The sequence below is a fragment of the Callionymus lyra genome, chromosome 5, assembly GCF_982586985.1.
Source record: "Callionymus lyra chromosome 5, fCalLyr1.hap1.1, whole genome shotgun sequence".
NCBI classification, from domain to species: Eukaryota; Metazoa; Chordata; class Actinopteri; order Syngnathiformes; family Callionymidae; genus Callionymus; species Callionymus lyra.
Genome location: NC_141822.1, coordinates 12,569,124 through 12,584,736, shown reverse-complemented (window position 1 = coordinate 12,584,736; position 15,613 = coordinate 12,569,124). Strand labels below are relative to the sequence as shown.

The window sequence follows — 15,613 nt, the reverse complement described above, 5'->3', positions numbered from 1 at the left end:
GCGCCATCATCAGCTGTGGAAATGAAGAGAGATTGAAGATTCTCTCTGTGGATTAACGACGCCGGGCGTTTGGAAAGACTTAGTGAGGCAGGACGAGCCGTCAACTTTGTTCTGTGGAAGTCACTCGCAGACGCCGTGACTTCAGAGCGTCTGGAGTCTCTGACAGATGACGGAGCTTCTCAGTCGCTCAGATGTTCTTTCAACCAGGAAGTTCATATTTTAGAAAAATGTTTCTTTAGTTGAGAAATTCTCAATTTAACATTCTTTTGTCTGCTGACAAAGTTTCTTACTTTTTTTGTCTAGACTAGGGGTCTAAATGAAACTGGGGGTCACCAGAGGTCAATTCTTGTGGAGGCTCGGCTGCAAGTTTGTTGTTTTTTTTATCTTTGACACGTTTGATTTATATTTTCATATTTAATGTTTCATTGATGTTTGTGTTATTTTATCGCAAACATGTGTTGCATCTATTATTCTTTTTATCAAATATTGAATGTTTGACTTTAATATTTAAAATTTAGAAACAATTTTATTCTTTATAGCATTAGAACATGACCTTGAGACTGAAGTCACTTTCTGGAGATGGAATGTTCTTCACGATAACGACGACCACTCTGCTGTGATGGGTCAAGCATTGCGGTTTGTCACCGCGCGTCATCAATCCAGGTAATATCCACCTCCAAGGGACTCGTTGTATAAACAAAGTGGGGCGTGATTACAGCTAGCTGGAGGAGGAGTGAAGACATTATTACGTCATAATGGACTCCACTCTCGTAACCTCTTGTTCGCCGAGATTTCAGACGGGGGAGAAATTTATAAAGTAATACGTTCAAAACATGGTCATGATGAGGGATTTACTGCATCTTGAGAGGAAGATTCAACATCTTTACCAAACTCTTGTTAACACAGTTTCCTCTCACACAAGTTGGTCGAGCTCTTGCATCTCACAGAGATCAGGAGTAGAGCAAGTGAACATGTAACTTACAATGACAACTTAGAATGAAGCATTATTGACGACTAAACACTGCAAAGACCCTCAGAGTCCCTTCAGGGGTTCCACCCGAAAAAAAAAAACGACCATCTTTAGATGTCGTGCCCCACTCAAGTTAATCCCCTTTAATCTGAGATTATTAGGGGAGCAGAAGAAACGTCCATGCAGAGATTATGGCTCCTCTGAGCCGGTTTCTTAGAGTTCTGGTCCATGTTTGTCCGAGCGGTGCTGATCTGTTCAGTGTCACTAAAACAGACTCGACAGGAACCGACTCGGATCTCTGCTACTGCGTCGTGTCCTGGGAGACAAAATGATGAATAAACGACAGGACGAAGGTTCTAGAGTTTAAAGATAAACCTGGGGAACAATGAGGTGTATTTGCAAGAGTCTACTGAAACGATATGTATCACAATACAGGGGCAACAATACAATATATTGAGATACTGTAGTAACAAAGATATATGTGTACTAATGTCGAGTACTTGACTCCGGTGTTACAGAATTTACAGACCACATGACTCTTGAGAGAGTCGTAACTTCTTTAATTTGTTTTTGGACCAAAATATGTCCAAACATCAGCTTTAAAAATCGGAGTCGACTGTATCCTCTTGTCCTCAGTAATCGCTGGGATGGTTCTTTTCGCTGCGACGCACGTTATGACTGCTGTCATCTAGTGGCCAGAAGTTAAATTGCAAACACAAGAATGAATGCAGTTAATTTTTTTTCATGTTAATTATAAATATATATATGACAAAAAATCGAATTGTTATATATAAATACACACTTTTTATATATACCATTTATATATAAACCGCAAAGTACCTATGATAAAATAAAATATGATAGTGAAAACTAAACATTGATTGAATATCGATAAGGTTTCGTGGAAAATATCCATACACTTAAATTTTGTAATACTTTACTGAAATTCAACAGCATCGTATCAATGTGAAAAGATATTTTTTGTCTTTCAAATTATATTTTTTTTATTGTTTTTTTTTAATATATATTTCAGTATGTTTAACATAAAAACATTGGATTTTAAACATTTTTTACAATGAACATGAAAATATTCCCAGCATTTTTGTGTTGCAATTCAACTTTCGGCCACCAGATGGTATCAGTCATTATGTCCTCCGCAGCTAAAAGATAAGTGAAATTTTGCAAGATCCCAGTGACTAAGGACAAGAGGATACAGTCGACTCCATCAGTTTTGAAAGCTGACAGTATCAAGATATATATCCTTAGTTACACACCTCTTCTATCAATCTTTTTGTGATTTAAGAAACACACAAATTACTTTTCATGGTACTTATGAATTGTAATCCTCTTTAATAATGTTAATATATGACAAATTGTACTTTAGACCTGAAGTGGCTAATGAAGCGTGAAAGTCTGGGCAACAGATTAGTGTTTGATGTATGTACTTCATAATATTGACAGCAGTAAAACTCGTCAGCGAGTCTTACATAAGTTGTCAGCAGAGACGTCGCTGGTAAATGTGCAGCTGGAGGAAACCATGCAGTCACAGCCTGGCAGACGTTACGACGTAAATAATGTTTCTGGTGATCAGTCTCTGCTGCTTGTTAACTTTTATGACTTCATGAACCCACTGTTCGATCCTCGCTGAGTTACAATCTGTTCTTCAGCTGTGAGAGGTTTTTTAACTTCTCATGCCTGTGAGGTTCTTCCTGCTCGTGAAGGTTTAGAGTCGAGAAGTTAATAACAATGTATGAATGCTTGTTTTACATGTTCTACTGTTCTCCTTCTCCTCTTCCTCTTTTTATGCTCATCATCCTCTTCTTTAAGATTTTTCACTGTTCAGGAGGAAATCTTCTCATCTTCTCTCCTTCTCATCTTCTTTTACATTTTCTACAGTTTTCCTTCTCCTCCACTTCCTCTTATTCTTATCCTCATCGTCTTCTTTTAAAACAATTTTTGGTTCTCCTTCTCCTCTTCCTCTTGTTCTGCTCCTCATCGTCTTCTTTTACATTTTCTACAGTTTTCCCATCTTCTCCTCTTGTTCAGCTCCTCATCCTCTTCTTTTAAAAAAAATGTTTGGTTCTCCTTCTCCTCTTCCTCTTGTCATGCTCCTCATCCTCTTCTTTTACATTTCCCACTGTTTCTCCTCCTTATCTTCCTATTGTTTTGCTCTTCATCTTCATCATCTACTGTTTCTACTCTTCCTCCTCCGCCTAGTCTTCTACCCTTTCTTTTGTTCTGCTCTTTATCCTCATTTTTTTTAAATGTTTAACTGTTCTCCTCTTCCTCATCTACTCCTCTTCTGCTCCTCATCTTTTCTTTTACTTTTCCTACAGTTTCTCCCCCACTCCTCGTCTCTTCCGTTTTCTACTCTTTTCTACCTTTTTGTCTCATCTTCTTCTCATTCGACCTCTCTTCCTTTACTTTTTCTCCTCCTCCTCTTCGTACTCTTCTTTACCTCCTCTCTCTTCCACTTCTCCTCCTGCTTCTCCTCTTCTTCTGTTGCTCTTCCTCATTCACCCCAATGTTCATTCCCTCCTAACTTTTATTTATTCCTTCATTTTCTACTGCTCTTGTGAAGCATCCTGGTCACATGTTCAACTCTACCAGGTCCTTCTATCATCGACCTCCAGATGAACTAGCATGAGTGTCAATCACAGACAATAGTTCTTCACAACTCTGCTCAGAAAGTCGTGGATCTGTGGACCAGCCGCTCACTTCTGTCCCACAGATGGTGCTGAGAGCCTTGATCGTCTTCTGAAGTGGACAGAACCAGCACGGATCCTCCTCCACATGAAAGACATGTTAGAGTTATGAGTAATAACCCGAACATCTGAGTCCGGTTCACAGCTTTAATTCTGTTATAGACTCAACACAGAGATGTTTCCAGCTGAGCTCTCGCATCAGCCTGGGATTGATCAGAGGTTTTGATTCTGAGGTTTTCATCTCCCACTCGAACAGTGACTCGGATCGAGCTCCGGGTCACGGCAAATATAAACTTCACACGACACTTTGCTGCCGTCTCAAGACCGCGGTGTGGACGAGGATCTGTTTCCTGTTACTCAAGTGGGTAAAGGTTGTCCACAAATAAATATTCGCTCCAAGTCTTCGGGGGAATTTTGTGTTTTGGAAAAGATGAAGTCCTTAGAGAGGCTGTGTCTTGATGACTCAATTTCATTAAATTATACAGAAAGTGCCAGTTTGTGACTAAGTTATACAATTTATTATCGAAGGAAAAAGCTGGTCCCAGCAAATCATAACAGGCGAAAACATTTCGTCGAGGAACAACTTTCTTTTAACAGGAGAAAAAACCTCAAGCAGAACCAGACTCAGGTGTGGACAGACTCCTGCTGTGACCAGCCGAGGGATAGAGGGAGATACAGAGGGAGGAGAGGAAGAGGAGAGTTGAAAGAAAGGGATATTAGGGAGGAAATAGTAATGATACAATATAACAATATATACTGATACTGTAGGAACAAGTATATATTTGCAGTATTGTCGAGCACTTGACTCTATAATTAACGACCACATGACTCTTGACGAAGTTGTCACTACTTTAATTTGTTTTAAAAACAAAATATGTTAAAAAAAAATCAGCTTTAAAAGCTGCTGTAATCGACCGTATCCTCTCGTCCTCAGTGACCGACGGGATCTCACAGGTTTTAATAGGTCCTTTAGCTGCGGGTGACATAATGACTGCTGCCATCTTGTGGCCCAACATCTAATAGCAACACAAAAAAACAAATGAAAATTGTCAATCAAAATATTTTTTATACACGATTGATTTTCATAGTAAACTATTACGCAAATGAAATATGATTTAAATGCAACAAAAAAGTTTTTTTAAGTTGTATATTGCATAGATAGATGGATGGATGGATAGATCTATACTTTCTTACACCTCTACTTACAATGTGCTGCTCAGTGGCCTGAGTTTCATTCTTCTTGATTTGTTTCTCTCTGCAAAGAGTACAAATCTGGGCTCATGTGGGTTCACTTGTCTTGTCGTTCGAATGATAGTTTGTATATTTGGTTGTTTGGGTGAAAATATCATGTTGCTCTCTTGCTGCGATCCAACATTTGTGCCTCAACAGTGAGTCACTCGGCCGTCAGCGAGGTCCGTTCAGACGTGTTCGCAACAGAAACTCGATCGTGACCCGATGCAGCTGAGACGCACTGACCCAGTTCTCCGGTTCCTCACACACCCTGGGTCAGTGGAGCAGGTCTACGCACTCATGACAACGATGATGATGATGATGATGATGATGACGAAGGTGGACACTCGAGTTCAGTCTGGGTCACAGCGGAGACATCCTCGTTGTCTCGCGACGACTTTTTAAACATGTTGTGTTGTTTCAACAAACTTGACTAGACCAAAATTACAAGTATGGGACACCCTGGAAAGCTATCCTGTCTCTGATGGAGCTCAGTGTATTGTACTGCATTCAAAGCAACGTGCAGTGGAATAAAACACAGGAAGAAATAATAATAATAATCAATAGAACAGAAGTTATATAAATGATTACATTTACAACTTTTACTGACACAATCAACAACAGTTATTTGTGTGTGAGTGTATGTCAGTGTGTGTGAGTTCCTGTGTGCATATGCACATCTGTGAGCTTTTATGTGTGTGCGTGTGTGATGTGTGTATTTCCCATGCATGCCATTCTGGGAGTTTGTGTTTGACGTGTTTGATTTAGTTTCCTTTTGTGTGCACACATTTGTGTTTCTTTTGTCTGCAACTTGATTTGTGTGATGTGCTTGAACTAAATTGCTTGTTTGTGTCTCTGTGTGTGTGACACTTTGACATGAGAGTGTGTGTGTGTGTGTGTGTGGAAGAATATGCATCTTTTTGTTTATTGTTTGTCTGCATTCTTATCCTGTTACATAGTTGTGTAATTGTGGTCATGCACAAGTGCCTTTGCGTAGGTGTGCGTTGATACTGTGGAAGTGTGTGTTTGTTGATGTGTTCTTGTGGAAGTGTGTGTTGCTGTCTAGTGTGTGCAGATGTGGTTTAGAGTGACAACACAACACACTGTCACCGTGGCTGTGCTGCAGCATCCAGTCAGAAGTGAGGTGTCGGCTGTTGAACACTACAGTAGACGTTCGCTCACACACACACACACACCCTGACACACACTCCCTCTGATGCACTTCCTCTCTCTCTCTCTTTCTCTCTCTCACACTCCCTCTCTCTCTCTCTCTGTGTCTCAGTGAGCCGGGGCGAGCGGTGAGTCAGGATCAGCAGCTGCCGCCGTCGCTGCCGCTCGTCTTTGTGAATGAGTGAAACCCGGAGGAGACTGTTGTCGTCACGAAGCCGGTGAGACTCTTGATTCTTTTGCATGAGTGTGTGCTGCTCACACCAGTGCCTCTCGTGTCCGTCCTCCTCCCGTTGACAGTCTTTTGTGGTGGAATCACACGTGGGAACGTGGACAAGCTAATGTCAGGTGGAAATACTCCCCTGCTCGCTAGGGGGCGCTATTAGCTTCTAGAGTTAAAACTTTTATACCAGTGAGACTTTCGCTTCTTCACTAGGGGGTGTGTTTTGGCAAAGATCTGGCGATACGATACATATCACGATACAGGGACAGCAACGTTTGTAATACTTTAGTAACAAGGATATTTATTCGTAGTATTGTCGAGTACTTGACTTTGAATTTATTGGCCACATGACTCTTGATGAAGTCCTTACTGCTTTCATTTTATTTCTTTAACCAGAATATGTTCAAACATCAACTTTAAAAGCTGTATCCTCTCGTCCTCAGTCATCATCAGGATTTTTGCAGGATTTCATTGTTTCTTTAGCTGCAGAGGAGGCAAACCGCTGCCATCTAGCGGTCTGAATTTAAATTTCAACAAAAAAATTATAGATGCCTGAATGCATGATAACTGTACAAAATAAAATAAATACATGTATTTTAAACATACTTTATTTAAATAGAAATAGAAGAACTATGATTCAAAAATATTAGATAAAAAAAAAAGAAACATTTAAATACACATCCTGTTCCACAGTCCTGTTGAATATCGACAGGCTATCGTGAAAAATATTAATATAACTATATTTAAAAAAAATTCTCAAACATAAAGTCAGCCTAGAAGAATCTTGGAATCACAGTTGAGATCCGTGGAAATGACCTCCGCATATTCTGATCTTAAGTAAATGATGCTTTTCAATGAGAGACATTAATGCGATGAATTATGATTTACCTTTGTGAGACTGGTTTAAAACTTGACATGGCATCAAACAAATGTGTGTCTTAACTGAATTAAAACTGAAAGTATGGCCTCCAGCATGAAGACAAGAGAGGATGAAATAAATAACAAAATGACATTTAAAAATGGATACTAGAAACCTTTTTTTTTTCTATTGTTTATTTTTTGAGCAACAAGTGGTACTTGTAACTTGTCAAGTACCCGAGGAAAAAATCTAAAGCATATTACCAATGATACAACAAAGCAACGACACTGAGCAACCTTCGAACATTACACTCTACACTTTAAGCTCACTCCCTCTCAGCGAACTCATCGCTATGATTCTGCTGAGAAGTACTTTATGTGTATGTGAATCTAATCCGCATGTGTTAAACTCATGGCCAAGTCCAGCCCCCCAATTCATTTTATGTGGCCCCCCAGATGGTTTTTACAAAGTAGATTAATGTTTATTTTGTGGATGGATTTGATTAACAGACCAGAAGGTTATGGTCATTTAAGATGAATTTATCCGGTTTTAATGAAGACAACAGGATTGTCAATAAAGGGTTAAAGCTCTTGAGGACGACAACAAAGAGTTGTTGGCTTTATTCGATGGGAGCTGCTACTGAGTCGTAGAGAAGCAGACCATTGCCTCAAGGGTTATTGTACATTAAAGTCTTTTAATCAGCTTCTCAGTTAGATTTTCATTAGAGTGTCTTGACCAGACCCTGCGAGTGTCGTCTCCAGTGGAGATAAACGTTTGAAGATGAAGGCGTCGGTAAAAATGTCCATTTGGGAAAACCGTTAAACCCTTTTCCTCTTGTCTGCTTCGGCCTCAATCGCTTTTCCATCATGAAGATTAAAGTGGTCTTGTGGGCAGAGGACTTGGTCCATTTAGCTCCATTAGTTCGACTTAATTGAAACCCGGGTCCTGCCGCAGTTTCTGGTCTGGTTTGTGACGCACGACCCGCAGAAATGGACTCCAGCGACTGCTCATTTATATCTTTTTGACTGGTTCATTTTCCACACAAAACGTTCAGTCAACAGCGACTGGAAACGTATGAATTTTCAGGACGACTGGATGTGTATGATGGGGTCCCTGAAAGATCGATAACCCCTCTGGGGCTTGACCTCTGTCTGAACCCATCTAAAGAGCCTCCGATGGGTTTCGCGTGCGGACAGACAGTCGGGTTGTAGGTCTGATTTTAATCTCTAGGTGTCGATGCTACAGCAAATATACGACCGCGGGTCGAGGGGGTCGGCAGGTTTGGACGGTAAATCCTGGACCCTGGAGTCGTAAGATGGTCAGAGAACAGATGCAACCAGACCCCTGGAGATATAAAGTCGTATATCATTGAACTTCATTGCATTATGACCACCTGCCTGAGCGGTCACCGGTGGTAAAGTCTTGAAATGAATGGTCCCGGAGCTGTATCTTTGCACGACGACTTCAACAATCGTGAGTCAAGTTAGCCAGATGTCTCCTGCTGGGATCTACATGTTAGCAGTAATACAGACGTTTATGACCTTTTCTTCATGGTTCTTCCTTGCTTGTATTTTTTTTTACAAGTATTTTACATGATAAATAGAACCTTTTTCATACCTGCATATGTCTCCTTCTAATGGGATTTGCAATAAAATGTTTGTTCGAACATGTGGCAAAAGAACCAAACCAAGAGAAAGACAATGGCGTCTTTTATTGTTTGTGCTGGATGAGTGTAGCCAGTTGAGGTTGGACGGAGCAACAAGGAATGAAAACATAATGACTCTTGGGGTAGATGGCAGAGATCTTGGTATGGATAACCAAAACAAAGCTACACCACTGGACCTGGTGAGGAGGAATGGGGGGCCACACACAGCCTTAGATAGATAAATATGATGATTGTGCATATCTGTGTTTGCATGTTGAGGGAGAACCAAGAGAAGTGAGTTAAGGAAGCAAAGCTCTCTGAACTATATGTACAAAAGGTTGTTGTGACATTGAGTAAATCTTCATGTATATAACAAAATGTGACACTGTTATAATAAAGGGAGGACTGGTTGATAATTGTGATAAAACAAGATGAAGTCCAGTCTTAACTTCCTCGTTTAAGAATGTAGAAGGAACTTAGCGGCCATTAGTAAGTAAGTAAGTAAATAATTGATATATATTGAGCGCTTTTCCAGACCAGGGTCACAAAGCGCTTAAACAGTCAAAACAATACCCAATTAAATATATGTTAAAACGTCAAGAACAACACAGAGACAAACAAAGGTGTCTCAGAAAATCAAGGAAAAGCCTTCACGAATAATAGGGTCTTAAGATGTTTCTTAGTGGCGTTACAGGGAGTGACCGGAAGCCCCTTGTCGCTCGAAATTGCATGTCATTAGAAAGAATTTTCTTCCCAAAAGAAGGAAACTGGAAGATACAATGATACCGGAACAAAGGAACCCATCATTCGCGCTGGATGGTCCTGGATGATAGTGATGTGAAGGAAGGCACAGGAGAGTTCAGAGTTCAAGAACACATTAAAAATAGAGGGAGAAGCAGATGAATGTAACTTGAAAACTGAAGACCTCTTCTTCACCCATAACTGTTCAATAGTAGGGATGGGGAACAATTCTCTACACTATATTGGCCATTGTTCTACAAGTTCAAGTTCTACATGCTCTATTTGAAAAAGTGTTCCATGTCTGAAATAGAATCTCTACTTTCTCTTTACTGTATGGACTTTCCACCGCAGTCCATTAACCGGCTCTGTTAAAAAGCTGCTCGGATTCGTGCGATTGTTCTGTCGGCAACTGTAACTTCTGCAATCATCTCCGGGTTTGGTTTCTCATCTGCTGCAGATGTAGACCACGTCAGGGTGAAACTATCTCAGCCGGAACCTTAAATTCATGAGCGGCAAATACTTTCCTAAATACGTGCTCCTTGAATCAAAGCCTCCTGCAGGTCCAGGGTTGAGATGAAGTCTTGTCTAAAGTACCAGATGTTGTTTTACCTTATGATGCTAACAAAGAGCTGAGCTTACAGACAAAAAGTTGATGGTGGACTTCACGTCTCACTGTGGTCAACATCTTCTTAGAAGAACAATATCACAGATTTGTTCTCTGTGGGTTACTGGACTACTTCCTAAGTTGCATTCATGAGGACCTGAAACAAAGGTTTCATCCTTTCTTTCATCTCGATTGTTCAACTTCCTTTCAGCCTGTCAATCAAACCTTTTGATCTATAATGGAAGGTTAAAGTGTCACAACTGTGTCTTTAAATATGCTGACAGATACTTATTTGTCTCATTTTACAGTAAATTTGTGAGGAAAAATCCAAAAATTCCATCCAGTTTTTCCATTGTTAAAGCACATTATTAGCGAACTGCAAGGTTCCTCTGACGATTCCTCAGAGTAAAACAGATGTTTGGAATTAGATCCAAGATTTCCAGACAGGGGTAGTTTCTTGGTTTTTCCGTGAGAAGAACCTGAGCAATGGTAATGTGCCAATGTCACACTAAAAAAAACTCTGGCTGTGGTGTCCTCTGGCGACCCATGTCTGTGGTTTCCTTTAATTACTTTGGCATGTGATCTTTTATGTTGGACTGAACTCCAGGAGATCAACTGGTCTCCAATTTTGACATCCAATGTTCTTGTCTAGTCTGATTTCCCCCCACACTTGATATGAATACTCATTTCTTTAAGAGTTGAGATGCAGTTTGCAGATGATGTGGTGTTAGGTTTTGACATCTTGGGGATCAATAAAGCAGAACCCATCATTTGTAGAACCCATCATGGATTAAGTTGGTTTAACCCTTCATTGACAATCTTGTGGCTGCCGTCACTGGTCTGACCTGCACAAAATAACTCCTTAAAATGTTTATTCTAAGTAGAACATTAAAAAAATAGTGTGAAAGAAAAGGACCGAAGCTTTTGCACTCATATTACTGTAATTACGGCATCACCTGTACTGGTGACCTCAGAGTAGATTCACCTGCTTGAGTCAACATTGACATCGTCCCGATTGTTTAAATGAAGGCGACTAAAAGCACACCGGTGCAGTGCTCTGAGAGTTCACTGAGTTCACTGAGAGGTACTGGTCAACAAGTGAAAAGTGCAAGTCCAGGAGTGAAAGTTTAATGTTTTAAATATTTCAAATAGTTCAGAATCATTTTACATAAATAAACCTACACTGATGCATCGGTAAGTTCACTGAGAGGGAGTGAGAAGAGGAGAGAGCAGTGATGAAAGTTTAGAGCGCATTGTTGTACGATAATACCATTGATCATCAACTGTTATAACTAGACAGATTAACAGATTTTGTTTGTTTTTTTGTTTTATTCTCCCTAATAAAGTTTCAACTAAAATGCAAACCTTCGACATGTATCTAAACATAGTCAGAATCAGTGATTCCCAGCATCACTCTCTCTCTCTCTCTCTCTTCACCTGAGTTCACCTGACAAAGTCCTCAGTCACACAAACTCACTCTCACAATTGAACCCCAAAATAATATTGACAGAACAATGTCACTTTTGTTTTGGAAAAAATAACAGCTTCTGATATTTTTTATGCACTTTAAAAAAAAAACCTTTTTTTTAAATTTAAGAGATATCTGATAAAGATATAATACTAGTGACGTTCACTTTACTACAAAGAAATACCTGTTTTCGGGGTGTAAACCAGACCATTTCATTATAAATAATTTATAGCTAAAATCATTTTTTACAATTAACGAGCAAACATTTTACCGTTATTTCTGTTGCAATTAAACTCCCGGCCACTAGATAGCAGTAGTTATAGGTTGGTTAGGTAGAACTTTATTGATCCCTCAGGAGGTCTCCTTCGGGAAGTTGTTTTGTTATTTGTTATTCGGGAAATTGTTATTGCGTCTTTCTCAGCTAAATTACATTGAAATCTTGCAAGACCCTGATGACTCGGGGCGAGAGGATACAGTCGACTCCAGCTGCTTTTACTGCTGATGTTTGGACATAATTTGGTTTCCAAACAAATAAAAACAGTTACGACTTTGTCAATAATAGTGTGGTCTGTAAATTTAGCAACACCATAGTCAAGTACTCGACAATACTACAAATGTATCCTTGTTCGTCCAGTATTGTATATACAGATTCTTGCCAATAAACACTCCTAATTATAACTCTATAGAATGAAGCAGTTTGCCTAAAAGAGTGATTGCATAAGTGCTATTAACTGACTCTTGGCTGAAAATCCGCAGTCAAACTCTCAAAACCTCAAATTATCGACCTCGGCGGCTTGTTAAGACTTCTGCATGACCTAGTTTACAGATTTACGTCAGCTACAACCCACATTTATTCCAGCGCAGAGCAGATGTGCCAGTCTTGGTGAAACCAGATCCTTCTTTCATATCCTGGAAGTTGCCGTCCAGGGGATGCACGACAACAAGAGAGGTCACGGGTCAAATGGGAAGTCAGCGGAGTGAGATGAAATAAAGAAGAATTGACGAGCCAGGTTTCGTTTTCCAACTGTTAAAGGCACAGAAGCATGATGTTCTAATAATATCTGATTCCGGAGCGAGAAGCCAAGGCTTCCTTCAGCTCATCCAGAGCAGGCCAAGATCTCAGGAGGGTGCTGGAACGGATCCCAGTCGGCCCTGGTGAACACTTTCTCAGTGTACTTCTTTACATCATCCTGACAGTTTGGTCAGGGAGAGGTTGTTCAGATGTTTACATCTCTGTAATGGTCTCCATCATTTCCTTCAGCCAATGTGAGCAGGAAGCCACAAACTTCCTGTTCCCATTATCCTCCTGCAACTGAGGTATCCAGAAACCTATATTTGAGATCAGCAGAGTAGATTTTGGCCTTAAGTGGTTTCCACAGAGAACTGCAGTCAGTGTCTGCCCAACGTCTCAAGTCATCTGAACACTCCATGTGAAAGGCTTTTGTAGAACTTTGAGCTTTTGTTGCCATCACTGTTTGCTCCCTGAAGACCATATGAAATTCTGCACTTTATCCATTAAACCCCCCCATAATGATATTATGCTTTGTTGCTTTCAAATTTTTTTATTACTATAGGCCTTTTAAAGGAGTATTTATAGAATGAAATAATTTTTTTTTATTTACAATGACATTCATGAAATACAATTCATTTTTGTCTTGCAATCAAAATTCCTGCCACTAGATGGCAGCAGTCAGTACGTCCTCCGCAGCTAAAGAAACGATGGAATCCCGCGAGATACAGCTGAGGACGAGAGGATACAGTTGACTCTTAATCGACTTTTAACCTTTGTATTATCTCGGGGTTAGGGTGACCCGAAGGCTTTGGGTCACCTTGACCCTGAATGGACACAAGGGTTGAAGCTAAAGTTTGGACATATTTTGGTTTCAAATCAAATGAGAGCAAACAGCCGAGTATTAAAACGTGCTTCATCTTTCAGCGTCAGGTGTTCTTGTTTATTGTTGTTGTGATTGCATTTAAATGACTTGTTTACTGAAATTACTTGTCTTTGCTGGAAGTTGAAAAATAACAACACAATTTTTTTTACCATGTTCACATTAATGGTTCTTTATTTGAGTGGTTTGATTGTATGTGTTTTATGAAACCAAATGTCCAGTATTTTCCCTCCTGTGTTTTGACCGGCAACAATGTATAGAAGACCAACAACTTGGTTAGCGATTGGCCATACCTGACCTGATACTGTGCAGAAAACAGCCATAGGAAGTTTTTTTAAGCGTTTTAATTGATTCATAAACCGCCTCAGTGTGCTATGGATGACCCTCTCTTGCAGCATATGAGCAAGATTGTGTAACACGGTGGTTTCTTGTCCCAGATATCTGGTTTCAGGACTCCTCAGAGAAAAGGTGGTAAATGTTTGAATGAAAGATTCCATTAGGTTCCTCTTTGGCAATTTGTATGATTGATTGATTTTGTGGCTTCATCACAGTTGGACATGCATGAAAGGAAGTGGTTGGGTCTTGATTTTCAGAATAAACGTGTAGAACCACTGAAGCATGTCTGAGCAACCACGTATTCCAGAGCAGGGCATTTATTACTGGGTCGCACAGAAAAGAAAGAAAAAATAATTAAACCATTTCTCTTCTATTGATCATTACTGCCTGAAAGATGTTTTATTTTGAGAGAGTATGGTATTTTTTTTTGTATGTGCCTATGACTATTGACTCATCACGGCACCTGTTTAACTCAAGTTACTCAAACAAAAATTCATTCTGATTTTTTTTTAACATTTTCATTTGAAGGTCAGTCCGAGAATATACAGTAAGTAGTAAGTAAAGTAAAGTGATAGTTCACCCAAAATTAAAATTAAACTCACCCTCATGTCAACTAAGGGACATTAAAATGAACAAACATTTTTGTCTATAAATCTAAAAAGGAACAGATTACTCTGAAAATAATCCCAACCCTTAGTCAACATGAGGGTGAGTAGAAAATTGTGAAATTTAGATTTACTGGTTGATAAACTGGTCCGCGGTGCAAAAAGCCTTGTTGGCCCCTGATGTAAATAACTGTGTTATCTAGTTATTGATAGTAGTTTAGTCTGGCTTCCTCTTGTCTCTTTTTGTCCTAAAAGATTCACAGCGGATCTTGATTATTATTTTGCGGTAAATGGTTGAGAAAAAGCTGAATAAGATGTAGCCTTTTCACAGGAACAAAGTACAGATACTGAAATACTACTGTTATAAGGTATTTGTAGAAGTCTGTGTCATCTACTGACTTGTGTTCCAGATCCCTCGTCGTTCACCTGACCTGGTGTCAGTAGAACCCGACACATCATGGGTACCAGACGCCTCCTGAGCTGCTTCCTCCTCACGTCTCTCCTCTGCTCGTCTCACGCTGCCGTCGTGAAGAAGCTGGTCCGCCACAGACGACAGACCCTGAGCCCCTTCAAAGACCAGAACCAGACCCTTCCCGGCGCCGCTCGCCCGATGGTCTTCAACCACGTCTACAACATCAACGTACCCGCCGGATCCCTCTGCTCCGTGGACCTGGACGCCCCGGAGAGCTCGGAGCTCCCGCCCAAAGACGCACCCGTGTCCTCGGGGTACCAGAGCGCCGAGCACACGGTGGACGGGGACGACCAGATCGTCTTCACTCATCGCATCAACATTCCTCGGAAAGCATGCGGATGTGTGGAGGACCTGCCGGGGCTGAAGGACCTCCTGCAGCGCCTGCAGGTCTTAGAAGGAGAAGTTTCGGCCCTGAAGCGTCGGAGTAGCGTGGGTTGCTGCGGTGAGCCGACATCAGGTGGGTTCAAGTTCTAAACTTAATCCTTGTGAACCAGTTTCATGGTCCTGCCTCTTCCTTCAGTGCAAGTACAGGAGAGGTTGATGGGGGAAGAATAGAGTATGTTCTAAAATGAGTCATGCACATATTCTGTCTTATCTTATCTTAAACCCTAGCATCTTTATAGGTCACCATACCTACATGAACAGTAATCTATTTTGGTTTTGAACCATCTGGTCCAAATAAAATAACTTTAGAGA

At 40.4% G+C, this 15,613-nt stretch overlaps 1 protein-coding gene across 3 annotated transcripts in view; it reads left to right on the top strand.

The window, feature by feature from the left end:
• LOC148079428 (tenascin-like) overlaps positions 1–15,613 on the top strand; it is a 47,385-nt gene that overhangs the window by 2,059 nt on the left and 29,713 nt on the right. For all 3 annotated transcript variants that reach the window (XM_087790989.1, XM_087790988.1, XM_087790987.1), the window contains exons 2-3: positions 6,188–6,293; positions 14,856–15,374. In XM_087790989.1, the coding sequence (XP_087647115.1) occupies positions 14,903–15,374 (472 nt within the window). In that variant the 5' untranslated portion in view covers positions 6,188–6,293; positions 14,856–14,902. The remainder of the gene's footprint in view (positions 1–6,187; positions 6,294–14,855; positions 15,375–15,613) is intronic.